This window comes from Mesoplodon densirostris, chromosome 5 (genome assembly GCF_025265405.1).
Source record: "Mesoplodon densirostris isolate mMesDen1 chromosome 5, mMesDen1 primary haplotype, whole genome shotgun sequence".
NCBI classification, from domain to species: domain Eukaryota; kingdom Metazoa; phylum Chordata; class Mammalia; order Artiodactyla; family Ziphiidae; genus Mesoplodon; species Mesoplodon densirostris.
Window position 1 is genome coordinate 12073863 of NC_082665.1, and position 27979 is coordinate 12101841.

General features: G+C 43.4%; 1 protein-coding gene across 2 annotated transcripts; it reads right to left on the bottom strand.

Annotated features, from left to right (window-relative positions):
* Positions 1-40: 40 nt before the first annotated feature.
* IFNAR2 (interferon alpha and beta receptor subunit 2) lies at positions 41-26744 on the bottom strand. Of its 2 annotated transcripts, none has more exons than XM_060098541.1 (9): positions 26549-26744; positions 20251-20342; positions 19149-19190; positions 17565-17688; positions 16042-16214; positions 13857-14017; positions 12057-12225; positions 6411-6541; positions 41-2011 (listed from the first exon to the last, which is right to left on the bottom strand). In XM_060098541.1, exons 2-9 carry the CDS (start codon positions 20303-20305, stop codon positions 1301-1303), a joined length of 1566 nt encoding a protein of 521 aa, XP_059954524.1. In that variant the 5' UTR covers positions 20306-20342; positions 26549-26744; the 3' UTR covers positions 41-1300. The 2 variants fall into 2 exon arrangements, with proteins under 2 accessions (XP_059954524.1, XP_059954523.1); XM_060098540.1 differs by lacking the exon at positions 26549-26744 and adding an exon at positions 19556-19782 and having other exon boundaries at positions 20251-20339.
* Between the last annotated feature and the right edge of the window lie 1235 nt (positions 26745-27979).

Consider the following 27979-nt stretch of genomic DNA (forward strand, 5'->3'; position numbering starts at 1 on the left):
GTCTTCCTCACTCAGATTGAGGAGGGTTGTGCAAGGGGCTGAGAGTTGAATTTTCAAGAGTGTAAGCAACAGAATATCATCTGGGAGGTGCCCAAGACTTGGCTGGACCTTCCCTACTTCTTTTTTTTTGACATCTAATGGGCAACTTTATTTTTTTATTATTATTTTTTACATCTTTATTGGAGTATAATTGCTTTACAATGGTGTGTTAGTTTCTGCTTTATAACAAAGTGAATCAGTTATACATATACATATGTTCCCATATCACTTCCCTCTTGCATCACCCTCCCTCCCACGCTCCCTATCCCACCCCTCCAGGCGGTCACAAAGCACCGAGCTGATCCCCCTGTGCTATGCGGCTGCTTCCCACTATGTATCTATGTCCATGCCTCTCTCTCGCTTTGTCACAGTTTACCCTCCCCCCTCCCCATATCCTCAAGTCCATTCTCAAATAGGTCTGTGTCTTTATTCCTGTCTTACCCCTAGGTTCTTCATGACAGTTTTTTTTTCTTAAATTCCATATATATGTGTTAGCATACGGAATTTGTCTTTCTCTTTCTGACTTACTTCACTCTGTATGACAGACTCTAGGTCCATCCACCTCATTACAAATAGCTCAATTTTGTTTCTTTTTAAGGCTGAGTAATATTCCATCGTATATATGTGCCACATCTTCTTCATCCATTCATCCGATGATGGACACTTAGGTTGTTTCCATTTCTGGGCTATTGTAAATAGAGCTGCAATGAACATTGTGGTACATGACTCTTTTTGAATTATGGTTTCCTCAGGGTATATGCCCAGTAGTGGGATTGCTGGGTCATATGGACCTTCCCTACTTCTAACCCAACCCGAAGCGTGTGCTTCTGTTTCCTGGTGTGTGCCCCTCCTTTCTCTCCTGCAGCCCAGCCTCCCTCCTCTTTTTTTGCTGCTTTCCGGCTCTTCCCTGGAGCCTGTGGAAAACAATGCTGACTGCTCCTGCTATAAACCCTGCTCTTTACGCTGGGAAACATGATGCAGAAACATTAGACATCCATGAGAACAAAGGGAATGGGCAGGGCCTTTTCCCTTCAAAGCAAATCACTTTGAACTGGTAAACAACAGCAATGAATGATAACAGAATACTCTGTTTCCCACCTCCCCTTCCCCCAGACTGGGAATTTGCACAGATGATGTCACCAGTCTCCTAATCCTTCCCTCGGAGAACACTTGGAGACCCCAAAGGAGCAAGTGCGGGTGCTGGGAGGGACAGCACCGGAGGTAGCAGGCGTCTAAGTTAATTAAATATTTCTTGATTCATTCATCTCATTACATAACCATCCCCCATGTCAACATCCGACTTGGAAGTGTCACTTTTATCAGAAGGAGCATCTTCAGACCACGGGTACTCCGCAGAGGGGCCGGGGAAGGGCAGTTGTGTCCTTTCTCCACTGGCCACCAGAAGAAGGTTCGATTCTGTCTCGTCAGGGTCCTCTAGCACAACTGTCTCTTCTGGACCAGATGGTAACACTGGAGTGACTTCTGAGTCGTCGTTGTCCTCAGGGGCCCTCACGCACACAGAGTTCAAATCCACATTGAAGACAATTCTCTCCCCTGACTCCTCCGCGGGGCTGCTGTCCTCCTCGGAAAAGGTGTCCTGCAGCAGGTTCCCTCTCCCCTGGTAGCCCCTGCTTGTGCATTCCAACTGCCAGGGGCTGGGCCCTGGTGCCCTCAGGGCCTCAGCATCAGCCTCGGGCTCGGGCAGGTCATGCTCCTCAGCAGCCGGGTCACTGCAGTCTTCCAAGGTGGCCGAGGACACAGAGGCGGGACACAGCCTGCCCCCCGTTAGTCCGTGCGTGGTGTAACCACCTGCATTTATTCGGGGGGCTGCTTCATTATCACTGTCACTTTCATCATCATAATTATAATTCCACACTTTCTTCTTTCTGTTGATGTGAATGACCTCCACGGTAGCCACTTTTTCCAACGGAGGCAGCCCGGGAAATACCCAGACTGACAATGTATAAAAATTCTTTAAAAAAAAAAACAAAAAACAGAGGGTATCAATTCTGAGTGTTTGTTCTGTACTTTTTGACATCATAAAACTTAATGAGGTTTAACTACACAGTGATGGGGAAGGTGGTGATGAGGATGATAACAACAACAAAAATAATGGCTAATGGTTACATAGCGCTTACTACGTGCAGGGCACTGCTTTTAGGAATCTACACGTTATAATTCATTTTACCCTCACAACCGCTCTGTGAAGTAGGCTTACTATTCTTATCCCCACTTTACAGATGAGAAAATGAGGCAGAGAGGTTAAGAAACTTGCCCAGGTTTCACAAGTTTCAGGAATACTGAGTGGTGGAGGCTGGGTTTCAAACTAGGAGGTTGCCTGCAGCAGAGACTGGTCCACTCCTTCCTACTGCTGTTTCCACGCTGCTTCTTGCTTGTCAGGGGGAATCTATCCATTTAGTCTGGATAGATTTCAGCCCTGGATTGCTGACATTCTTAAGGGTATCAAGGAACTGTGAGTAAGGAGAGATCCTAGGGAGCCGATTCCACTGGGGTCAAAGCCCTCTGGACTGGAGGACCTTAAAGAGGCAGGTGACCCCTAAAGGGTCAGAGATGAGAAGAGCAGGGAGACTGCAGCTTGCTCTGATCCAGCACCTCCAGGACACAGAAGGTGAGGTGGGCTAAGGAGACTGGCTACAATGGGGTCATGCTGAGGAGGGTGGTCACGAGATTCCTTTCACAGACCTGGAATCATCAATGACATCCTCCTCCTCTCTATTCTCTTGCTCAGGCTGCCCAATTTGACAAGCCTACTCTTCCCTGACTCTATCCAGACCTAGCCTTGGGATGAATTGTTCCATTGGGTTGTTCATCATTTTTCTTATTGATTTATGGGGGCTCTATACATAATCTATAATCTAGATGCCAATTATTTGTTGATTATTTATGCTACATGTAATTTTCCCCAGTCTCTGGTTTAACATTTTACTCTCTTTATGATAACATTTCATGGAAAGAAGTTCTCAATTTTAATGTAAGAAGATGTATCACTTTTCTTTCTTCATGGTTTCTGCTGAATCTTCCTCGCCCCAAAGTAAGAATCTCCTTTATTGCCTTCTAAAGCTTTTAACAGTTTTGCCTTTCACATTACAGTCTTTAATAAGCCTGAAATTGATGTTTGTGTATGGTGTGAGGTAGGGATCCAATTTCATTTCCCCCCATATAGATAACATTTATTGACCTGTCAATCCTTTCCCCATTGCAATTCCTACTTGTCATTAGTCATGTTTCCGCATATGTGGGTCTGTCTCTGGGATCTCCATTTGACTAGATCTTTGTTAATGTTTTTCAATAAGGTTAGATAATTTTCCCCACAATGGGCTTCTGACATCTTCTGTTAGATATTTTCCTTGTTTTTAAAGTATTTTTATTACCATTGTAATGATATTATAAAAACAGTATGTTTTCATTTAAATCGCCTTATTCCATTTAACTGTATGATTCCAAGTTCAGAACCAGGTAAAACTAATCTATGCTGTTAGTAATCAGGAAAGTGGTTATCCTGAATATGGGCAGTGACTAATAGGTAGGAGAGACTTCTGGGGAGGCTGGTCATGTTTTCTTTCTTGATCTGGGTGTGAGTTATGTGGGTACATTGAGTTTGTGAAAATTCACAGAGCTTTTTGCTATGATTTGTGTACTTAATTTCTTGGATGTTGAAAAGCAACTTATATAAAAATATATTTGTTTTCTAAGTGATTTTTGCTCGTGTATAAAAATGCAAGCATTTTTATATTGATTATTTTGTGTGTAACACATTGCTAAACCTATTAGTCCTAATACTTCGTCTCTAGATTCTGAATTTCTTACTTAGCCAGTCATATCATCTATAAATTATCATTGTCTCTTCCCCCATTTTTCAGACTTTAAGCTCTGTAAGGGCACATTTTTTTCTTTGCTTTATTCACATCTAGATCCCCAGCACCTATAACATGTGGACACACAGTAAATACACAACACATATTTGTTAAATGCAAAAGAGGAGAAGGAGGGGGAGGGGAGGGGGATGGGAGAGAGAGAAAAGACAATGTTTAAAATTTTTAACATCTGTTCTTGATTAAACATACATACACAAACATACTAGACCTAGGGTGTTCTGTTTTACTATTCCTAGAGTTTTTACTTAAACACAGAGTAACAATTTTTAATGGAGAAATACCAGGCAGATACAAGATAACAATACCTCCTGTCATTACTTGGGGTTAACACAATAACAGGTATAAATATAATTGGCATATAACTTGGGTGCATTTTAAGGATGGGGAGAGCCCCAGGGAGACTGGGAGGAGGGTTAGTAATGAGTTTAGGTAATTCAGGCAGAAGATTACCTAGGAGGTGATAGGTGTGGTGCTAGAGGCCTTTATATCTCAAGGCTGCATGAGAAATATGAATTGGAGTGGGATTTACCTAAGACCTCAAGGCCAAAGCAGTACATGGCCAACAGAAGAGTTGGAGTAAAGGCTGAGAGTAAACTTGAAACTGAACACTAACATAAAAGATTCAAAGTATACATTGTTAAAGATACAAAGATAAAAGTTACACTGATAGATAAAAACCAACCATTCTTGCAATACAGGGATCATAGTGTGGATGAAATCCAACACAGAGCAATTTACTTCTCATAAGCTACAACCAAATGCCATCTAGGTTCAAATACTAATTGTAATTAAAAACTCCAAAATCACCCCTCCCCCAAACAATCCCTCCCCCAACCCAACCTGAATAAGAACAAGAAAAAGAAGCACACATCATCCATAACAAAGAATGAAATAATGCCATTTGCAAAAACTTGAATGGACCTAGAGTTTATCATATTAAGTGAAGAAAGTCAGAGAGAAAGACAAATATCATATGCTATCAGTTTTTTGTGGAATCTAAAAAACATGATACAAATGAACTTACTTACAAAACAGAAATAGATTCATAGACATAGAAAACAAACTTATGTTTACCAAAAGGGAAAAGGGACAGGGGTGGGAAGAGATAAATTAGGAATTTGGGATTAACATAAACATACTACTATGTATAAAGTAGGTAAACAACAAGGACCTACTGTATAGCACAGGGAACTATATTCAATATCTTGTAATAACCTATAATGGAAAAGAATCTGAAAAAGAATATATATATATTCTTCCTGTACACTTGAATCACTTTCTGTACACTTGAAACTAACACAACATTGTAAATAAACTATACTTCAATTAAAAAAATTTTAAAGAAACAAAAGAATTAAAAAATAAAAAGAGGGGCTTCCCTGGTGGCGCAGTGGTTGAGAGTCCGCCTGCCGATGCAGGGGATGCAGGTTCGTGCCCCGGTCCGGGAAGATCCCATATGCCGCGGAGCAGCTGGGCCCGTGAGCCATGGTCGCTGAGCTTGCGTGTCCGGAGCCTGCGCTCCACAGCGGGAGAGGCTGCAACAGTGAGAGGCCCGCATACCGCAAAAAAAAAAAAAACCCAAAAATAAAAAAAACACTACACTTTTATCACCTGTGGAGGGATATTTATTTGTGGCTGTTAAAAAAATTAGAAGAAGAAGAAGGTGAATGAGTTCAAACATAGAAAAATAAGATATTTCTGATAATTTTCTAATGTAGAAGGAAAGTGACACAGTAGGGAAAATGAAAAATGATGGGCAAAGTACTTGAGTCAAAGCACATGAGGAGGCTTTAGAAATATGTAAGATCAATACCCAGACTTGGCTGAGTGCTAAAGGCTCTGAGCAGGAAGAATATGTCTCAGGAAGCAGAGAGAAAATATGAAGACAAAATGGCTGGTTTCACTAACAATGAACACAAATAAGAGCAACTCTGGGGGACAGTTATCCTGCGATAAATGAACAAAAGTAGAAAAAATGATTAATTAATGCCAGCAGAGCTTTGGAGAAAGGTGTCCATCTCTATGTTGACAACTAGCATTATAAATTAATTCTTTATATTTTTATATAAGATAAATTCACTTTGTGTATCTATTCTATGGAAGTAATCCAAACTAAAAAGACAACCTGTATAAAAATGTTCATTGCATTGTTCATAATGGCCAAAGACAGACATGAAAGGAAAAGAAATCAATCCAAATGCCCTACAGTTGAGAAATGATTAAGGGAAAAAGGAGATATTAATAACAATGGAAAACTATGTTGATTATTGTAAATCGTATGTGGACAAAGTATAAAAAGAAAGCAGAAAATTCAAAATAGAGGTTTATAGGGATGGAAAAGAATCCAGAGTGATAAAACACCTTGATGTTTTGAGACAATGGGGTTTTCTTCTGTGTAAATATTTAATATTAAGTAATAAAAATTCTTAAGTTAAAATGAAAAATAAAGACAGGAATTAAAAAAATAATACCTACCAAAACTTTGGGGAAATCATTTCTTAAGCATATGTAACCGATCCGTTTCAGCATCATTACAATGCTTATGACGACAGCAGCTATTAAAAACAGAGTAATTATTCCTCCTATTGTGGCAGATTCTGATGACTCTGTTGATGAAAAATTAAATGGCTTTATTTCAAAATAAATCCAATGAACAATTGCGTTTGGGAATAAATGTACATTGATCTGGCGGTGGAGGGGTTTATCAAGGGGGCAAAAGTTGGAAAAACTATTGTTAAATACCAAAGAATGGAAAGTAATCCAAGTATACATTTAAAAAAATTGATAAAAATTCAGTTTTTAAAAGTAAAATTTCTTCCAGTTGATAATTATGCTCTATAACTGCACTGTCCAATATGGTAGCCACTAGCCACATGTGACCATTCAAGTGTAAATTATCAAAATTAAAAAAAAAAAGCTTTCTGAGTCACACTAGTCAGGTCTCCAATGCTCAACAGGCACAGTTAGCATGCATGACAGGCAGGGAGGAGTGGAAAGGGGGAGTTTGTCTGAAGAAAACAACTGCATCACTCTGAAGCTGGACTTTGGCCATGCCAGGAGCCAAGAACTTGCTTTGTCCTGTTATGAGTTCTCCTTTAGTTTCTTGTCAAAATTACTTTTGGAAAATTTCAATTTTCTGAATGAAAATAGCTTTCTTCCATAAGTCCAAATGGACTGAGAAGAAATCAATAGTTACATAACTAAGGCTCTCTTAAATTTCCAGAAAGACTTTTCTTAATATTAATCCTATAGCCACAGCCTCAGGCAAAACAAATACAGGAGAGGAAAAAGTAAAGATGGCTCATATATTTTTAAAGTCTTGCAAAAGGTTAAAGAATGAACAGAAAGAAACTCAGTGAAGGTCTGCTCCCTCAGATGGCAGAAGATTCACAAACCCCTTTCATTCCCATCAAGAATGAATGGGTCATCTTCAAAAAATCTACAAACAATACATGCTGGAGAGGGTGTGGAGAAAAGGGGACCCTCATTTACTGTTGATGGGAATGTAAATTGGTAAGACCATTATGGAGAACACTATGGTGGTTCCCTACAAAACTAAAAACAGAGCTACCATATGATCCAGCAATCCCACTCCTGGGCATATATCCAGAGAAAACCGTGACTAGAAAAGACACATGCATCCAATGTCCATTGCAGCACAATTTACAATACCCAGGACATGGAAATAACCTAAATGTCCATCAACAGACGAATGGATAAAGAAGATGTGGTACATATATACAATGGGATATTACTCAACCAAAAAAAAAAAAAGAACAAAATAATGCCATTTGCAGCAACACGGATGGATCTAGAGATTGTCATACTGAGTGAAGTAAGTCAGGGAGAGAAAGACAAATACCATATGCTTATATGTAGAATCTAAAAAAATGGTACAAATGAACTTATTTACAAAACAGAAACAGAGTCACAGATGTAAGAAAGAAACTCATGGTTACTGGAGGGAAGCGGGGGGGAATAAACTGGGAGATTGGGATTGACATATACACACTACTGTATATAAAATAGATAACTAATAAGGACCTACTGTATAGCACAGTGAACTCTACTCAATACTCTGTAATGACCTATATTGGAAAAGAATCTAAAAAAGGGTGGATATGTGGATATGTACAACTGATTCACCTTGCTGTACACGTGAAACTAACACAACGTTGTAAATCAACTATATTCCAATTAAAAAAACAAGACTGAATGAAGGCATGTCATATCAATGGCAGTTCCAGAATCAGATCTAGCCATAAAGGCACACCTTTATAATACAAAATTCTTACACGTATACAGCTCACATTCCTGAAGAGGATTCTGTGAACCAAAGTGATTTCTTTGGAGAAGCAATGTCATGGAATTCTGACCCATGTGTCCACCCCTCCTCCTGCCCCCATGAGTCACTTGAACTAGAATTTTGGTTTTGGCTCTGCTTCTAGGGAATGTAAACAAGACACCACCCTATTTAAAAGAGACCTACCACCCTCTACCTGAAATGGCCCCCCTCCCTGCACCCTTTCTGCTTAATTTTTCTCCATAGTACTTACCATCACTTAACACACTATATATTTTATTTTTTAATCTTGTTTCTCTGTCTCCCAATATAAGCTCTATAAGCTCAGGAATTTTTATCTGTTTTGTTCACTGCTGTATCCCCAGTATCTAGAAAAGAATCTGGCACATAGTAGACCCCTGATAAATATTTGCCAAATGGGGAATTCCTGGTGGTCCAGTGGTTGGAACTCTGCGCTTCTACTGCAGGGGGCACGGGTTCTACCTCTGGTCGGGGAACAGAGATCCCGCAAGCTGTGCATGCATGTGGCACGGCCAAAAAAATTTTTTTTTTTGTCAAACGGATAAGCACAGCTTTCCCTCAGGACCTTACTGAAAAGAGCCAACCAATTAGTTTAATGTTTGACAAAGGGGAGACATTTCTCCAGCTCTCTGGACTAAATTCCCCCATATCAATACTGCCTTAAGATACCAGTGTTCACCACTGAGTCCCAGTAAGTTAACTCTGGTCCCAGGTCATCCTTCAAGAATTCCCCACCTGGTCCCTGAGTTTGGCTAGTTGAGGGTGGCTCACACGGCCAGTTTGGATAGTGAGAGGGGCCACGTTATATGAACCTACTTGGTTCCTGAAGTTTCAGACAAGAATTGCGACATGAAATATTTGGATAGTGAGGCATACCTGTACTTTAACCGTCTCATGTAATGATAAAAATCATGGAGGTTGACAATAGGCAAGATGATGTGTTCACACCAAGGAAACATGAAGTGAGGGGACAGCATGCTGCTGCATGACCATTTCTTAGTGGGTGAAACAGAGAAAAGTCAGGAGAGATACTGAACCATCACAGAACAAGGATATCAACTTCCAAAGAAGCAGTGCCTTTAGTCAGGCTTGGACTCCCTTAAGTGCAGACTGAGTTTCAGCAAACCACTGTCTGTCATGTCATATTACTGGGTTTTTTATTGCTGTGATATTGTGATGTATAAGAAGAAGTACATATTTGGTCTTTGTCCCCAGTTCTGAAACCCTTAGAATTTCCTAAGTGATTAGAGCAAAGAAAGTGAAAGGAGCATTTTTCGTTTTTCATAACAAGCCTCTCTCAACCTCACTTGGTTTACATTAAGGAGGTGATTTTTGGAAAGCCCCCGAGGATGGGCGCTGGTTGCCAGGGGAACCAACCCTGTGATTTAGAGAGTTGGAACTTTCAGCCCCACCCCTTGACCTCTGGGGAGGGGAGAAGTGGGAGGTTGAAGTAATTGCCAATGGCCAAGGATTTAATCTGTCATGTCTACATAAGCCTCCTTAAAAACCCTAAACGATGGGGTTTGGAGAACTTCCAAACCTTGCCCTATGCACCTCTTCCTTCTGGCTATTCCCGAGTTGCAACCTTTTATAATCAACAGGATTCTAGAAAGTAAACTGTTTCCCTGAGTTCTGTGAGCCATTCTAGCAAATTATCAAAGCCAAGGAGAGGATTGTGGGAATCTCCGATTTATAGCTTTTTGGTCAGAGTCCACGTGACAACGTGAACCTGCGACTGGCGTTTAAGTGGGGGAGGGGCAGTCTTGTGGGACTGAGCCCTTAACTTGTGGGATCTGATGCTTTCTCCAAGCAGATGGTGTTAGAATTGAGTTAAATTGTATGACGATGAGCTGATGTGGAAGAAGTGTTTGGTGTGGGAAAAAGCCCCCCACAGATTTGTAGTACAGAAGTATTCTGTTGAGCAGAGGAGAAATAATTTCTTCATTCAATTGGTTTCACAGTTCTGTTTGTTTATAAGATCATGGTATAGTAGTAGTAGTAGTAATAATAATAATAATAATAATAATAATAATAATAATAATAATAATATCTGGCCTTTGTCCCTGGTTCTCGGCACAGAATTTCAAAAACCCTTGGAACTTCCTCAGTGATGGGAGTTCCTTTTGGGGACCATATCTGAGTTTATGTTAATGAGCTGAACTTCTGGAAATTCTGGTCCCACCCCTGACCTCTAGGGAGGGGAGAGGGGCTGGAGATTGAGTTAATCATGAATGGTCGATGATTTAATTAACCATGCCTACGTAATGAACCCAATAAAAACTCTGGACAGTGAGGCTTGGGGAAATTCTGGTTGGTGAACATATCAAAGTATAGGGAGGGTGGTGTATCCCAACTCTGCAAGAACAGAAGCTCCTGCACTTGCAACCTTCCAGACTATGTACCTCTTCATCTGGCTGCTCATTTGTATTTTCTATAATAAAATGGTAAGAGTAAGCATAGTGTTTTCCTGAGTTCTATGAGTCATTCTAGCGAATTATTAAATCTGGGAACCTCTGAATTTGTAGCCAGGTTGGACAGAGGTGTGGGTAGCCTGGGGACCTAGGACTTGTATGGCAAGTTGTAGGCCTTGTAGGATTTGCTGGCATCTGTAGTGAAGGCAGTCTTGTGGGACTGAGCCCCTTAACCTGTGGGGCATGCGCTAACTCCCTGTAGTATCAGAAATGAATCGAATCTCTGGACACTTGGTTGATGTTGAGAATTGGTGTTAGAACACAGATATGTTCATTTGTTTGGGGTTTACATTTCTGTAGGCATGAAGAATCTATATGCAGTTTTAGGTTTGCCCATATTTAACTGACATTATATAAATTATTTAAGCTAAAGTCATGAAATAAAATTGGCCTGTGTATCATTCCTTTAAAATTAGCCTGTGTATCACTTGATTCTGAGGAATACTGGAGAACAAAATCACACCGCCTGGAGTTACAGCAAACACCAGGCACCTTGATGTGCCAGGCACTGGTTAGTGAAGCTCACTTCAGACACAAATAAGCCATAGCACTTACAGTCACTTCCTTATAAATCTCATCTTATTTTATTTTTACTCTGGTAGATCAGAGCATTAAAGAAACTCTCACTGGGGTTGGGAAATTCAGAAAGGCTTCTTTGCGGGGGAGATTTTCACAGATTTTCACTTTTGGCAAAACAGCTGGAGACCTAGTGACTTCCTGAGAAAATAATCAGCAGTGGATGTCCCTAAGGCTGAAGGATTGTTCTCCCTGCAAATTCCTCCATTCGAAGGAAGGTTTGGGGAGCATGCTGTTTACTGTTCTGATGCCTTGGCCACAGAAGGGCTTTCAGCATTCAGCAGTGACTATCTCATCCACACTGGCAAGTTTCTCTTTCATCTATGAGCTACAGCCAACCTTCCTGAGAGCCAGGCCACATATATGAACCTTACCACATCCATCATTCTACCCTTTGATACCTCTGCAGGCAGTTGCTTCAGCAACCCAGCCTCCTCCAGCACTTGACTTGAATAATGGCCGGGCTAAGGGCACACAGAACTGAACTTGATCCTGACTCCCTGAAATAAAAGCATTTCCACTTCAGGAGGATTTCTGATGTTAAAAAGGAAGATAACTGTTTGTCCCCATGGTATGGCAATGTAAAAGTGACTCCACCACATGGTAGAGACTGATTGACAGAAAACATCTCTGTTATGTGCCTTTGTTGGAAGAAATGCCTTTAGTGCTCCACGACTTTCAGATTCTTTTCTTGAAACAGGTTTTCCCTCAGAGTAAAAGCAAAACATGAATTTTCAAAAACTGTCATACCTGATTTCCATCCAGGTTGAAAGAGGGTACACTTTAAGGGAGATCTATTTATTTTTCTTGGATCTTTAGGCTCAAAATAAACAGATACACAGTAGTTTGTTTTTGGAATTAACTTGTCGATGACATAACTGAAATTTTCAGTGATGTTTCCATTTATTTTGGGTTTATGCTATAAAAATAAACAAAAAAATCAGTAAGACTTTAAGTGAGAATTTCATTTAGAGGCAAGCCTTAAGAGAGTCTTTGAAGATTTGTCTTCAAATCTTAAACAGGGATAGAAAAATCATAGGCTTGGCAAGCAAAAGTATTTTATAAGTTACTTGGGGCAAGCAATTTATCACAAAAGTACATGTACGTGTATACACACACATACATGCACACGCACACACACATGCACACATACATTTTTAAACCATGAAATCTAGTCTAGCAACTTCTTTTTACAAATGAGGAGGAAAAAGTCCCAATGAGGAATAAAGGTCTCCATGATGTCATGTTTGCAGTAAGATAATCTTGCAAAAATAAGATTATCCTATTTCATTAATGATATGTGTCTATACTTCAGAAACTGCTTTTATACATATTAACTCATTTGATTATCAAAAGAGTCTGCAAAGCAGGCATTATTCCCATTCTCCAGGTGAGGAAACTGCAGCTCAGAGTGGTTAAGTAACCTCCTCAAGGCCACACAGCTTATCTGTGGCAGAACTGAGGCTGATGTCTAGTTTCCCTGTCTTCTCCTTAAAAACGCTTTGCCTCTTCTTCCCCAGCTACTTCTGTTCCATTTTGGAATTAAAGAGATGATCTGAAGGTTCTTTCCTGAAGAATAACTTTTGTATAATGTCTTATAGTTTTCAAAGTACATCCTTCCCAGTAGTTTTTTTTTTTTTTTTTTTTTTTTTTGCGGTGCGGGCCTCTCACTGTTGTGGCCTCTCCCGTTGCGGAGCACAGGCTCCGGACGCGCAGGCTCAGTGGCCATGGCTCACGGGCCCAGCCACTCCGTGGCAATGTGAGGTCTTCCCAGACCGGGGCACGAACCCATGTCCCCTGCATCGGCAGGCGGACTCTCAACCACTGCGCCACCAGGGAAGCCCACCAGTAGTTTTATAAATGAGGATTTCCACCAGCTCAAGTACAGCCTTCTATAATAATATTTTTCTGCAAGTTTATATTTGAAAGGAGGAGGAATTATTTCTTAACACCCCGCCCCCGTAGCAAACTAAAAGCTCATGCCTGGAAAACAAGCAATGAAGAAGAAAAGGGACAGAAACCAGAAGTGTCATGGTGAGAGGGCTGTGCTCGAAGAGAAACTGCAAACCAACAGTGGAGAGTCAGAACATCTGGGTTGCATCCCTGGCATAGTCACTGTGGTCATCGTGTGATCTTAAGTCTAAGTGGGCAATGCTTGCTGCCTGTTTCACCGGAAGCTCCCTCCCACTGTGACTCATATGCGTAGTCCCTGCTCCGAGCCAAGGCCACCCCCGTCTCGTGCTCATGAGATTCCGTCCACTCTCATCTCCTCCCCCAGACACTGCTCCCTGCCCTGCAACCCCCGGAACATTCCTTCTGCACTCGAACATGCTGTCATTTCTTCCATCTTAAAAAGTCCCTCCCTCGACCTCACTTTTCCCTCCAGCTACCACAGCATCTCTCTCCTTCCCTTTATAGAGAAACTACGGAGACCTCTTTCCTGAAGTCAGACCACACTGAAGCCTAGACCCTTCAGTTTGAATTGTTCAAATCATTACAGATTTTTGGCAATGTATTCATTGCCAACTCAGTACTGTTTGGACCACTTACCTTCTTAACCATCCCCCCTGATTGTTCTTCAATTAATGCTAAGTAAAACTGTAATTCTTCCTCATTTAGTATCTTCAGAGCGACAGACTGAAATTTCACATTCACAGTGATGTGGTCTGTAAAACCAACAGTCTCAAACTCTGGTGGGTCCAAAGGCAGTGCTTAGAAAACAAAACAAACCCCAAGGTCAGTAAATAAATAGCATAACCGTAATGATACCATTGTCATGATACAACCATACCTCTTTACAACTGTCTTTTAATTCCCCGTGGCCCTCGTTGAGGTGTGGGTTATATATATTTTTTATTGGTGAAAAACTGAGAACAATAAAAGTGAAGTGATTTGTTTACTATTACCACAAGAAATGGAAGACAGATTTGGGGATGAAAGTCAGTATTTCCCCAATGTTCAGGGTGTATTCTAAACACAAGAGTGAAAATGACTTCTTCTCATATAATAATAATAATAATAATAATAATAATAATAATACATAAACATTGCAGAAATATCAGAAAATACAGATAGGATTGTCCCTGAATGTGGTTAAGTCTCTTTCGTCCATGCTGTACATGTGTACATATATCCACACATATAAAAACTGAACTAGTGTACACACACACATACACACACACACATCTAAACTAAAATTAAGTCATTCTTACACTGTTTTGCATGGTATATGTTTTCACTTAATTTATTTCATAAACATATTCATGCATGTTTATCTACATCATTACCTGGCAAACTATGGCCCGTGGGTTAGATTTTGCACAGCCTGCAAGTTTGGAATGGTTGTTATTTTTGAAAGGGTTGTGAACAAATGAAGGATATGTGACAGAGACCATACATGGCCCACAAAGTCCAAAGTGTTTCTTCTCTGGCCCTTTATAGAAAGTCACTGACCCTGATTCTTCCTCATAATTTTTCACAGCTAATTCTATTCCACTAAGTGCTGTCCCATGATTTAACTGATTCACTCTTTTGAACATTTAGATTGGCTCTAAGTTTTCTGAATAGAATCTATACATCAATGAGTATTCTTAGAGCTCAATCTTTGCATTTGGCTGTAATCATTTCTTTAGGACAAATTATTAGAGGAATTCTGGATTAGAGCAGGCACATGCTAAGCTTTTCAATACATACTGCCAGATACCTTCAGAAAGGCTGTGTCAAATCACGCTCCCTGCATTTCCTCTAAATCTGGGTATTTACATATTTTTAATATTTACCATTTTGAGTCTTGAAAAATGGTATCTCATTACTATTTTAATATACATTCTTTAATGGTCTGAGTACCATGTTTTATAAGTTGGGCTATTTCTTTTCTCTGTGGACACATACACAAATAGGCAATTCCACAATTCCAGAGACTCTCGTAAGTATCTAAGTTTGCTACAGCAGGATTCAGTTGTCATCTGAATACGTGCTTTGCTAAGCACATATGTGCACATATACACCTACACAGCCTTTAACAGGGCCCTGAAGTCGAATCTTTCTCTTGGAAACAGGCTGCAGATCAGGACACTGAAGAAGTGATGGAGTCTAGCTGACAGCCACTGCCAGCTGCTCTGTAGCTGTTAACACAAGTGCCAAAGGGAGCTGACTCCAGTTGTAGGGAAAGAAAGAGAGGGCAGACCCGCTCTTGGGATCCAGTCTTCTCTGAGTCTGGGCCCCGCGTGTGCACACACCTGGGCGTTCACACGTGCAAGAGCTACGGGGCTCTGCTCTGGGGCAGGGGCTGAAGTGTTAGGAAAACATTGGCCCAGGGAGTTGTGACAGCTCTTACAGGCCATCTGAACCCCGTTTCCCACTTCCCGTCGGGTTGTGAAACAAAGCAAAAAGTAGCAGCTTCTACACACCAGAAACGAACACAACACTGTAAATCAACTATACTTCGATAAAAAATAAATTCAACAGAAAAACAGCAGCTACTACTGCCTGAATGCCTGCCTTGTACAGGCATGGATGCAAAGGACAGGTTAGCATTGCACTTTTTGGAGAAGAAAACGGAGGCTCAGAGAAGAAAAGTCACCACTCCACGGTTACAGAGTTGGAAGTAGCAGAGCCAGGAGGTGAACCTTAGCCCTGCATCTAAGACACCTCTGTAGAACTTCCTACTTCACGGCAAAGCACATAACGATGATATTGGTGATGATGATGAAGATAATAAAAAAGATCGACTCACTGTCCATTGCCAGGAAGAAAGAGCCCATACAACTGACCAGAGCTGCATTCCCTCTGAATCCAACAACTTTGGGGATGTACATCTCTGTCATGTTTACCCACACATCTGTTAGGTCACAGAATGATCTTGTGATATTCGTACAGTCCCCAACGATCTTCATATCTTCTTGTTTACTTTGAAAGGCAAAGAAATGGTAAAGGAAAACTTTAGCATTTATGTGACGAGAATCCATTAACTGCAAACCCCACTTCCACATTCTTGTCTAGCTCTGCTCAAACATCCCTGTGTTGTCATCTGCCCTCACCACCTTACTTCAAATGGCACACCTTACCCTGTGCCCCCCACCCCTCTCTCTTGATCCCTCTTTCCTGTCTCTATTTCTCTTCATACCATTTGCCACCGCCTGCCCCATTGTATCTTTGTTTACTGATATCTCTGCCTCCTTTCAGAATGTCTGCTCCAAGAGAGCAGGGATTTTGCTTCACGGTTTGACCCCTGGCATGTAGTAGGTGCTCAGTAAATATTTGCTCTATGAATGAACGAGCAAATGTTGGGCGTTCATGGCAGAGGCCCCAGATCTCCCTGCCCCTACAGGACAGTCATGAATGCCCCTCGCTGAGACCCCCTCTCTCTCGGGCTGAGGACCACGTGGTCCAGTCCTAAGTCAGCCTGTGCTATATGGGGACAACACAGACATCTGCTCCCTTAAGCTTCAGAAAGGTAGGTGGGTGATACATGTGACTGCCTAACGCAGGGAGAAACTTAACGACTTTAGCAGGTGCCAAAGAGAAACCCACAAGAGGCCCTCCAGTGGGTCAGTCAGCAGCAGCAAAGAGCTATAAGCCAGATAAACAGCCAACAAAAGGACACCCCGAAGGGCTACTGGATCAAAGTAATGGCTTAGGAGGGTGACTGTTAGACGTGGGAAGAAGACAGCCAAAGAGGGCTCCGTCCATTAGGTCATGAGTCCCTCAGCAGCCCCTAAGTAGGAAGATTAGCACAGAGAGGCTGCACTCTGCGTTGGTTAGTGACCAAGCCAGACTTTGGACCTGGGCCTGTCTTAGTCTGGGCCAGGCAGCTTTCTGATGTGCCACATGCCTCCCTGAGTAAAGGAAAGTAAACACAACCCATCAATATGGTCACCAGATCTTTGGACTTCTGTCCTCAGAAAATGCAGCACTTTTCAATACCCAGACTTACTGAGTCAGAGAAATAATTGTGAAAAACAGAAACAATCATTATTTCGCTTCTGAGGCTTTGACATGGAGAAATTAGCTTTGGTTCTAAATGCAAGCTTTGTCAAAAATAACTTTGGGTTGTTAAAGTATTCAGTGTAATTAAAAATGGATGGGTCTTTTGTCTTTAGACTTTTAAAGCTCTGATTAAAAAACCGAAATTGAGAAGGGGCAAAAGAGGGGGAGAGAGAGAAAAGCTCTATCACAAGTAAGATCACCTCTTCCCCACTCCCCACATTATAGAAAGATAATATATTTAGCAAGAGAAAAATGAAATGTCAAACCAACCTCATGATGGTGTACCATAATGTATAGTGAGTTGGTACAATTGAATGGTTTTTTAATTTCCACGATAAGATTGACTGCAAATTTCGTAATGTCATCTTTAAAGTGCAAGATTCATCTGAAAAATCTAAAGGGAACAAGAGGAAAAAAAAAAAAAAGAAAGAAAGAGAGATTGAAATCTGGAGCCCAGCGTTGTATCTTGGTCACTGTTCAAGCTGTCCCTTGGGATCTGGAGGCCGAGACTTCTAGCAGAGAAGCCCTCCCAAGAGCCCTGGGATCTTGGAAACACAGAAGGAACTGGTTTTGCTGGACACGAGAAATGAGCTAATACAATTAATAGATGAGCAACACATCGTCAGGGTGGACCAGCTCAGGAAACAGGAACTTGGCACTGTGTAAACAGAATTTGGGCTCACCCAATTGTCACTGACTCTCAGCGGCTGTTTGGATCAAAACAATCTATGTCATCCTGGGCCACCCCATCCTCTCAAGTCAACCCTCGACCCCTCCTCCAGTCCCCCTAAGTGGCTTGGTCCACGGCAAGCTTTCCCTCCTCTGAATTCCCCACTGTGCTTATTCCCTATCACAGAGAGGAGAGGGAGAATGTGTGTCCAGATTGAATCTTCCATTTCATCCCCAAGCCTATGCTGAAGTGTTGATAGGTGCTATTAACAAACCCATTTTACAGACTGTGAAATTGAGAAGTTGAGTTATGTAACGTTAGGTAGCTGGGAAGTAGCAGCAGCAAAGGAGACTTCACAGCTACATTTGTCAAACCCTGCCCTATATGGTTAAAGTTTCAAAAAGCATCTAAGTTTCCTATGGTTAGGACCTGGGCCTTTGCTTTTTGGTTGCCAAATCTTCATCCCCCAGGGCTCATCACAAGGCTTGGATACATATTTAATGCATAGTGATGTTTTGTGGACAGGTTTATATGCAGGTAAGAAATTTAGTTTAAAAAAATGTGTTTTCCCTTATCTGGTACCAGGTACCAGGTACCAGGTGGAAGAACGCAAATGAATGGGAAATTATGTCTGGATGACTTTTTGTTTGGCCCAGTCTGTGTCTCCTCATTCTTCTATTAGTGAGAATATTAAGAGGCGAATATTCTTTTAAGGGGTTTAAAGATTAACTCTAGTGTTAATTTCTTATAATAGTTTTATGAGACAAATGTGAAAACCAGTATTGGCTAAATTCTCCTTTAACAGGGAAAGTTTTGTGTTTGTTTTGTTTTGTTTTGTTTTGCGGTACACGGGCCTCTCACTGCTGTGGCCTCTCCCGTTGCGGAGCACAAGCTCCGGACGCGCAGGCTCAGCGGCCATGGCTCACGGGCCCAGCCGCTCCGCGGCATGTGGGATCTTCCCGGACTGGGGCACGAACCCGTGTCCCCTGCATCGGCAGGCGGACTCTCAACCACTGCGCCACCAGGGAGGCCCAGGGGGAAAGTATTTGAGGAAAAAGATTCAAACAAAATGGCAACGGATCTGGGATCAGGAAGCAAATTTCCCACACTTTTGACTTCTAAATGGTCACTCCAACACTCTGACCCTTACACAAAATTTTGTCAAGTCAAGAAAAATCTCTTACCAGTCAAAACATACGAGATACCAAACATGAGGCTGATGTGCACTGGGAAGAAGAAAAACATGTTAGACAAGCGACAACACTTTCACCAGGTTCAACTGACGATTGCTACTCTGAGTCTGGGATTCTTCTTCACAGATGTATTTATATTGGATTGAGACTTTTCTTGCGCAAAAGAAAAAAGCTCAAGTAAACAGTTCTTAGAGAGCTGACTTTGGTATCAGCAGCTCATTGTCTAAGGATGTTTCGTCCTGACTGGATCCAAAATAAGATGTTTGGAAGCTGATACTAGTCATGAGGGTTGGCTGGTTGAGGGACTGTCCTGAGAAGCAGTCATCTGTCTGGAACAATTCTCAGAATATGAATAAGCATGCTGCTAATTAAAAAACTTCCAAGGTAAAGATATTTACCAGGGTTGGTGGAAGAAGAAAGGTCTTGGTGATGGGAAGTGGGGATTCTCATTCGTTTCCTGGATGTCACCACGACTTGGCGAGTCGGGGGGCGGCTTAGGGGCATTTTTAGTAGGTGGGGGCCCAGGGCTGTCATATACTCTCCAATGCATGGCACTTGTCTGGGGAGAAGTGTCCCACTCATGGATACCTTACTGATAAACTATGGAACAGATGACACAGGGATACTGAAATAGAATCAAAAGAATGGTAAAGAAAAGGCACAAATGAATAGGGCTATGGAAAAAGAAATCAATAATAAAGGAAGTGTGGAAACCAAAGTTCAGGGATGACTTTTTGGTTTTGTGATGAGGAGGGAGATAAGGCGTCTGGCCTCTTTCCAAATGTAGGAGTAGAGTGATAAACTCCACCCTGGATTAGAATGAGGGTATTAAGGGAAAGTACTCTTCAAATAACAGTGAGCCTCACCCCGTTCATTACTGAGCCTTAAGTCAATTATTATTTGTTTGTTTTCCTAAAACAACAGTAGGGCAGAAACCCATTGTGAATCAAACCATTAACGTTTGTTTCCTATCTACATTCCAATTGGCTCTTGACATTGGGCAGCTGATACTGGATCCTCAAGGCAGGGAAATCAATTGGCTACTCCCTAACAGGGTCCCTGGCAATGGAGCTATGAGAAAAGTAACACTTACCCATGGGATACAAATTAAGTGGTCCAACCGCTGAGACATTCTGGCTCAAAAGCATCTTTGTTATCTTATACGTCCTTTCTTTACTTTCACATCTGAAAAGCAATCAATATTAGGTGATCAAAATTCTGAAGTGTCTAATTAAACTGCAAAGATAATGGGCAAAGACAAGACAATGAAAGATCAGCAGGAAATTCCTGATTCCAGGCTTCCTCTGCCCTTCTGGGAGCTGGATCATGTACCCCATTACACCAGCAGCTTTACCTCAGCTTCTGGGACCAATTCCCTACCTAGGCAGGTAGAAATTTTAAGTTTAACTTTTGAACAGATAACACCAAAATTTTGGTTCCAAAATTTTAAACATATAAAAAAGTAAATAGTGAAAAGTCTTGCTTCCTTCAGAAAACTATATTTATTTGTTTTTTTGGTGAGTCCTTCAGAATTTCTTCATGCATAAGCAAAAACAAACATGTACTCTTATCCCCCCACCCTTTTTTTTTTTTTTACACAGAGATAGCATATACATTCCCTGTCCAATTCCTGCTTTTTCTACTTAAAAATATATTTGGGAGCTCTTTCTACATCAGCACCAAAGAGAATTTCCTTGTGTTTTTAAATAGTTGCATAGTCTACTCTATGGACATACCATGATTTATATAATCAGTCCCCACGGCGAACATTTGAGTGGCTTCCAACTGTTTCTGCAATGGATAATCTTGGAAATGCCTTATTCTGCACATGTCAAGTCTAAGTGTGAGAAAGCTTCCCAGAAGTAGGACTGCTAGGCCAAAGGGTGTATCAGTCAGGGTCCCAGCAGGAAACAGCCCATTCAAGTTAGGATCATTTGAGGAAGAGTTTAATCAAGGGACTATTTACAAATGTGTGAGCCAGATGCAGGCCAACCATAAGGAAGAGTGTAGTATCTGAAACTAACAACGGCAGGGGTTCTTATCATCCTGGGTTTGAGGTGCAGGGGGAAGATATCAACACTGGAATTTGGAAGGAGAGAATCCTGTCTGAGGAGCTAGGATGTAAGCCGACCCTAGGTGACTGTGCAGCGAGGGGGCTGACGGATAAACATTCCTCTCTGTCTTCTCTTAATTGGGGCTCCCCAGTGGCTGAACCCAATCAGAAGTCACAGGACAAGGCTGCGGGCAGCTGTACCCATACAAGACAGGATCCCAGGGCACAGTAAAGGGCGGGGAAGGTGGAGGCTGGGTTTGCATGGGGCAGACAGAAGAGACCTGGCACCAAGGGGCCATTTGTAATTTTTCTTGTTTTTTTTTTTTGGCCGCACGGCGTGTGGCTTGTGGGATCTTAGTTGCCCGACCAGGAATCGAACCCGTGCCCTCTGCAATGAAAGTGCGGAGTCCTAACCACTGGACCACCGGGGAAGTCCCTGCATTTGTAATTTTGATAGAAACAGTCACACTCTCGCTGCTTGTGGCTGTACCAATGTACACAACTGCCTGCGACGTGTGAGAATTTCTGCTTCCCCACAAAGAAAGAGCTTGTGGGGATGAATAATGATTATGATCATGATAACCATCAAGCTCTTGGATTTCTAAAAATCAAATTCATAAATGCAAAGTTGTCTTCGGACTAATATTCATTTTGTATTTCTCTTACTCTGTGTAAGATTGAGCATGTTTTCATATATGGAAGAGCTATTTCCTTTCTTAACTGTCTGTATCTTTGTCCATTTTTCTATTGAGTTGTTGCTTTTTTTTCTTATTGGTTTGAAGGAGCTTTTTAAGTATGAGGGAAACTGGCCCTTTGTGATATGGATCACATCTTTTTTTATTTTTCTCTGCCGTTGTCACTTTTCTCTGTCATTTGTCCTTTGATTTGCCTGTGCTATTTGTGTTTTTTAAACCATGCAGAAACTTCTGGGTTCTATGCTTTCAGATTTAAAGGTATTTTCTTTCTTAGCACCTGCATTTTGAGTTACAGTTAGAAAGTCTTCCTCCCTCCAAGGTGAGAAAGGAAGTCTTCAAACATTTTAAGGAACCCCCAATCGGTCTCATTCTTTCTCTCCCTCAGAGCTTTTGTCTCCCTCCATCCAAGCAACTGGGTATTCTTCAGTCCCCCAAAACACTGACGCAGCATCAGGCCCTGAGTCCAAATGAAAATGGGAGCATGCCTTGAAGTAGCAAATTCAAGAAGCAAACCAGACTCAGGAAGGTAGCAAGGAGGAAGAGAGGGTCCCCCCAGGCACACAGCCAGCCCAAGAAGCACTCTCTCATGCACAGGGATACTCAGGGCCAGTGCCACTCCCCACAGGTGCACACATGCACTTGCACCTGAAGGATGCTGGGAACCCTCTCCTGTTGCCACCCAGCACACCAGCCTGGGATGGGCTCTGGGAAAATCAAACCCTGAGTCTCCCCTTTCCAAGGATCTGCTATCCCAATCCACAGCGTGCTGGTGACGCTGAAGTGTCTTTAAACCTCTGCTCCTGGCCACGCTATGTACCTGAATCAAGGCTGACCTAGAAACTTAACCCACGATGGACCAGCTAGTCATGCCCTGGGTGAGGCGGGCCGGGGACAGCTTCCAGTCTGCCTGGCCTACCCTCCCTGTACACATGCCAGGTGGGCATCAGTGCAACATGGGAGTCTCCCACGATGCAACCCAGCTGCTGTCCCCATGAAAAGAGTGTCAACAGTCAAGGGGTGTAGAGAGAGAGGCCAGGCAGGGTCCCCATCCTGCAGAGAAGGGGCGAGTAAGACCCAAGTGTGAACCGAGACTCCAAGCCTACCATGTGTTCCACTGTCCCACCAGATTTCACTAACAAAACACAAGTTCAAAGATAAAATGATGAAGAATTTCAAGACAACCACAGGAGAGCAATCAACCAAGTGTGGGACTCTTCTACATGCAGGGTCCCTGGGGACTGTAGCCCTGGCTGCAGTGATGAGAGTAACCAGAGCTTCAGGAAGCCTGATCTGTTTGGAGTCGGGGAGAGTTTTAAGGAGCTTCATGAACAAATCCAGGCAGGATGCCAAGATGGGAAATTAGATTTTCCAAGCAAGCAAGAATCTAGTACCAGAAACCTAACTGGAAGTGGAGTATGAGTCACCAGGAACAAAGAGAGGAAGGAGGCGTCCCCTGGCCCAGCGTAGGAGAGCGGGACTTCTAATTGTGTAGTTGTGTGTGTACTTCTCAGCTGCTGAAGACGGGGAAGGTTTTGCAGATGCAGAACAAAGGCAAAGATGTGCTACCATCAGAACAAAACAGAGGGACCAGAGGCCACAAGACAGATGACCAGGTAACAGGGGAGTCACACGCAAAGTGGCATCCTACAACCCTGGTGTGCCCAGCACCTAGGGAATGTCCACAACCGTGCAGGCCCTCTGCTGAGGAGTAATGATGGGAGATGACATCACATCTCACAAAGATATCTCTGTGGATGTTCTGAATGGATACAATATTATGGGATAAGTTGAGGTGCCTGGATAGCTCATGGGTGGTAGGTGGCAATTTTGACTTGGAATCTTTTGGATTTCTCTAGAAAACCCTGGGTGAGACCTGATAGTGTGATAGTCAAGAGGAATTTTTAATGTGTTTTTAGCTTGAATTCAAGTCTGCTATTTTGTGTGCTATGAAATGCCAATTGTAATTCGGTGATTCTTCATTTGGATTAAATGCTCGTATTTGCATTTAGATCTGGCTTTTGCACAATATAAAGGAGAATGGTAAAATTCATGCTAGTAATTAAATTTATGTTTTTTTACTTAGAATGACCTTCAATAGAAAAAAAAGGGCAGGTTGAGAGACACCATTGAAGAAAAGAAAAAGCTTTATATTTTAGTACCTTTGGTGGTATTTTTCCTACTTTTTAATCCAATGGGGCCCTGAATTTTTTTTTTTTTTTTTTTTTTTGCGGTACGCGGGCCTCTCACTGTTGTGGCCTCTCCCGTTGCGGAGCACAGGCTCCGGACGCGCAGGCTCAGCGGCCATGGCTCACGGGCCCAGCCACTCCGTGGCATGTGGGATCCTCCCGGACCGGGGCACAAACCCGTGTCCCCTGCATCGGCAGGCGGACTCTCAACCACTGCGCCACCAGGGAAGCCCCGGGCCCTGCATTTTAATTTTGCTCTGGGCCTTGCAAATTCTGCCACCAGCCCAGCCTGTAGTTCACTGCTGCCTGACAAGAAACCAAAGCCTTAGGTTGAATTCAAGGCTGCCACCAGCCTTTCCAGTGTTCCCACTACTGTCCCACACAAGTGCCGAGCTCTGGGCAACACACCACATCCTGCTCTGACACTCCCATCGCCACCCACCCTGCCCCCTCCCCGACTCCCCACCCAGCAATCCTTGCCATTGCTACCCAAACAAAAAACTACCCATTTTTAAGGCCCAGCTCAAAGAGATGCAACCTGGGCAAAGTGATTCTTCTCTGAATTTCAACTCCTCCTAAACAAACAGACAGCCAGACAACCCTCACGGAACTTGCTGCCCCCTATTCTCCTGGTAGAGAGCAGAATGCTGTCTTTTCTCCTACCCGGCACAGCCTGACACCTGGCGCATCTTTGCCAATCAATGAATGAATGGATTCAGAAAGACTCTACAAATAAAACTACATACTTTTCCTCCTGGAAATTAAACAAATAATAATACAAAAAAAAGCACAAAGAAGAAAGTAACAATCATCTTTATTTTTACCACCAAGCACCAACCATTGTTTACATCTTGGCATATTTGTTTCTAGTTTATGTCTTGTTTTGGTAAAAATACTTCTTACGTGCTCATTAAAAAAATTAAAAATAATGTATAAAAGTAAAATCCCAGCATCCTGATATTTCCATCATTAACATTAGGTGAACAGAATCCCAGAGATCTTTCTATGCATAGACACACACAACACACACACTCACACAGATGTTTCTGTCTAAATTTAATTTTACTTGGAACAAAACTGAAGCAAAGGCTGAAGAAACTGTTGACATTTAAATTATTTCCATAAGAAAGAATAGCTCCCTAAAATATCCCTCTAAAGTTAAAGAAAATTACAAAAGACATTAGGAAGTTGGAATATGATCTGTTCACAGCATTCTAACTGTTCGACCCTGTTTACCGATCCATGCTTCCAGAGAGAACTAGGACTTCCTTGGTGGTGCAGAGGGTGGGAATCAAGTCATTTCCTGCGACAAGCAGGTCAAACCTTATCACTGATGCGCACATCACGAGGAAACGTTTTCTTTAGAGCAAATTTTGCTATGGCCTCCCTTTCACCCCTTTTGTCTCCAAGCCAGAACCGTAGGGGGGAGGATACTTTGAAACCTGTCCAAGATGCAGGACAAGTGACGGAAGGCCTGTTGGTCTCAGCCGCCGGGGTCAGTTAGTGTGACACCTGGGGGCGGGGGGACTCCAGGCCTCTCGCTCGCTGCACCTGCGTCTGCACCTCCCACCTCGTTCCGCTCAGTTTCTAAGACTTTCTGCCAAACAAAAGCAAGGAAATCAAACAAACATTAAAAGAGAGAGAGAGAGAGAGAGACAGACAGACAGACGGGACATCCAGAGTTTCTCAAAGCCATCGCTAGCCACACAAGTGGGTTGATGGACCCAATTAACTGGGTTTAACTGGTTTCTCTGGTCAGGGTTGAAAGGCGAGCGTCGACTCGCACCCGGTTCCTCATTCCTTCCCGACCCTGGAGGGGGACCCACTCCTGTCCCCGCGACGCTGTCCCATCGCCCCGTCCTCCCTCCAGCTTCCAAGCGATGGGTCTGGAAGGACATAGGACACTCCAGCTCCGGTTGCCCCTCCGTGACCCTCTCCCGCCCGGGAACAAGGGATGGCTAAAGTCAGTTTGCGCTCTTGGAGGGCGGGCGGAAAACCCCGGACCGGAGACCCGAGCCGGTAACCCAATTTTGCAAGGCGCTGTGGCTCGAGAGGAGTTTGACTTTTGAACTTGACAGTGGCTCTCATCTCGCAGCGGCCCGCGACCCCGGTGTGGCAGGTGGTGGAGCCGCAGGGCTGGGCGCGTGAAGACGGCTCCCAGGAGGGGCGATGAGCGCGGGACGGCCGGCCAGGGCCGAGAGCAGCGCGGCCGCGGGGGCCAGTCAGTGGACGCACTCCAACGACCCGCCGGGCCGCGGTGGGGGGGGCAGGGGGCGGCCCCCGGGAGAAGGGCGGCGGCAAAACACCCACCGGCCCGGAGCGCCGGCGGGAGCCCGTGGAATCCGGGTCGGGGGAGAGACAGGAACCTGGAGAGGGATTCCGGGAAGCGGCTGCGGGGAGACGGCGTTCGCCCGGTCCCCGCCCCCTGTCCCCGCCACTCCAGTAGCCCCGCGTTACCTCGGCCGTTTGGCCTCGCCGTTGTCCTCGGGGTGCGAGCCTCGGGCGCACCCTCCGCAGCCCGGCTCCGCCGCCACCCCTCCGCACCCCTAGTCGGCGCTCGCTACCAGGATGTGCGCGGCTGGCGGCGCTTCGGCAGCGACGGCCGTCGTGGGGCAAAGGCGAGAGAAGTGGCGAGGTGGTGACCCTCACCCTCTGCTCCGAGGATGCTCCGGATAGGTCCTCGGGGTCTCCTCCCAGAGAGGTGGAGCAAGTCTTTAGCGCGGGTGCGCGCGCCGAGCGCCGGCCCCCAGCGGAGAGCTGGTGCCCGGGAGGGGCGGGGACACCAGGTCTTGGTAATTTACCCAGATTTATTAAGACGGCGCCTTCCGCCGCCACCCCTCCTCCATGTAAGCTCCACTGGGGAAAAGAAAAAGGATTTTGGCTTTTGTGTTTACAGCAGTATCCTCAGGGGCTGGAACAGTGCCTGTCACTTAGAACAATGCCTGGCACATTTAATCCACTCAGTAAAAATGTGTTGAATGAATGAATGAACAAAAGACCGAACGGGCTCTCTGCTGCACCACCCCCTCTTTACTAGTTCCACAAACTGCTCAGATCATAATTCTCCAATCAATAAAACAGGGATAAAAATAACTATCATGAGTTGTAAAGGCTTGGTATAGTTCCAGGCTCAAGCAGAACTTTGTAAATATGGTAAATATTGGCTCCCTCCCCCTTCTCTGTGGGTCTTTCCTCTGTGTTCCTGGTTGCCCAGTCCTCCACTGATCAACGTCTTTGGGGGTAGGTAGAGAGGAAAGACAGTCCCTCATTATTTTGTTTACCTATCATTTATATCCCATCAATTTCCAAAATAGAACATGAGGTAGCTTTCAGTAAAATGTATGTAAATTTTAAAAAACGTATTTCTATTTATTTTTTGGCCGTGCCAGATGCAGGATGCTAGTTTCCCAACCATGGTTGGAACCGTGCCCCCCCACCCCCCCAGAAATGGAAGGTCGGATTCTTAACCACTGGACCACCAGGGAAGTCCCAAATGTATGTATATTTTAAACATATAAAGCTACTGAAATGTACATGTTAAAATCCGTTTGAAGGAGAAGAAAAAGAAAAAACAACTAACCATCTAGGTAATTCTAACTGAGAATTCAGTTTCACTTTCAGTGTTCTGACAAGGGAGGAGGAGTATGATGTTTCACACTTTCTGTAGATGTTAAAAAAGAACATTTTCATCCATCAAATTAACTAACATTTGCTGTTGCCCCTCTGTACAAAAGGCACAGAGATGATCATAAGAGGATGTCAGACTGCTTCACATGTTAACCCTTCGTCTCCAAGAGGAGCAGAATTTCCACCAGCCCCAGAAAACCTGACAGGAACTCATCATGGGGCCTTGGTGCTCACAAAAGACATTCGACATTGAAAATATTT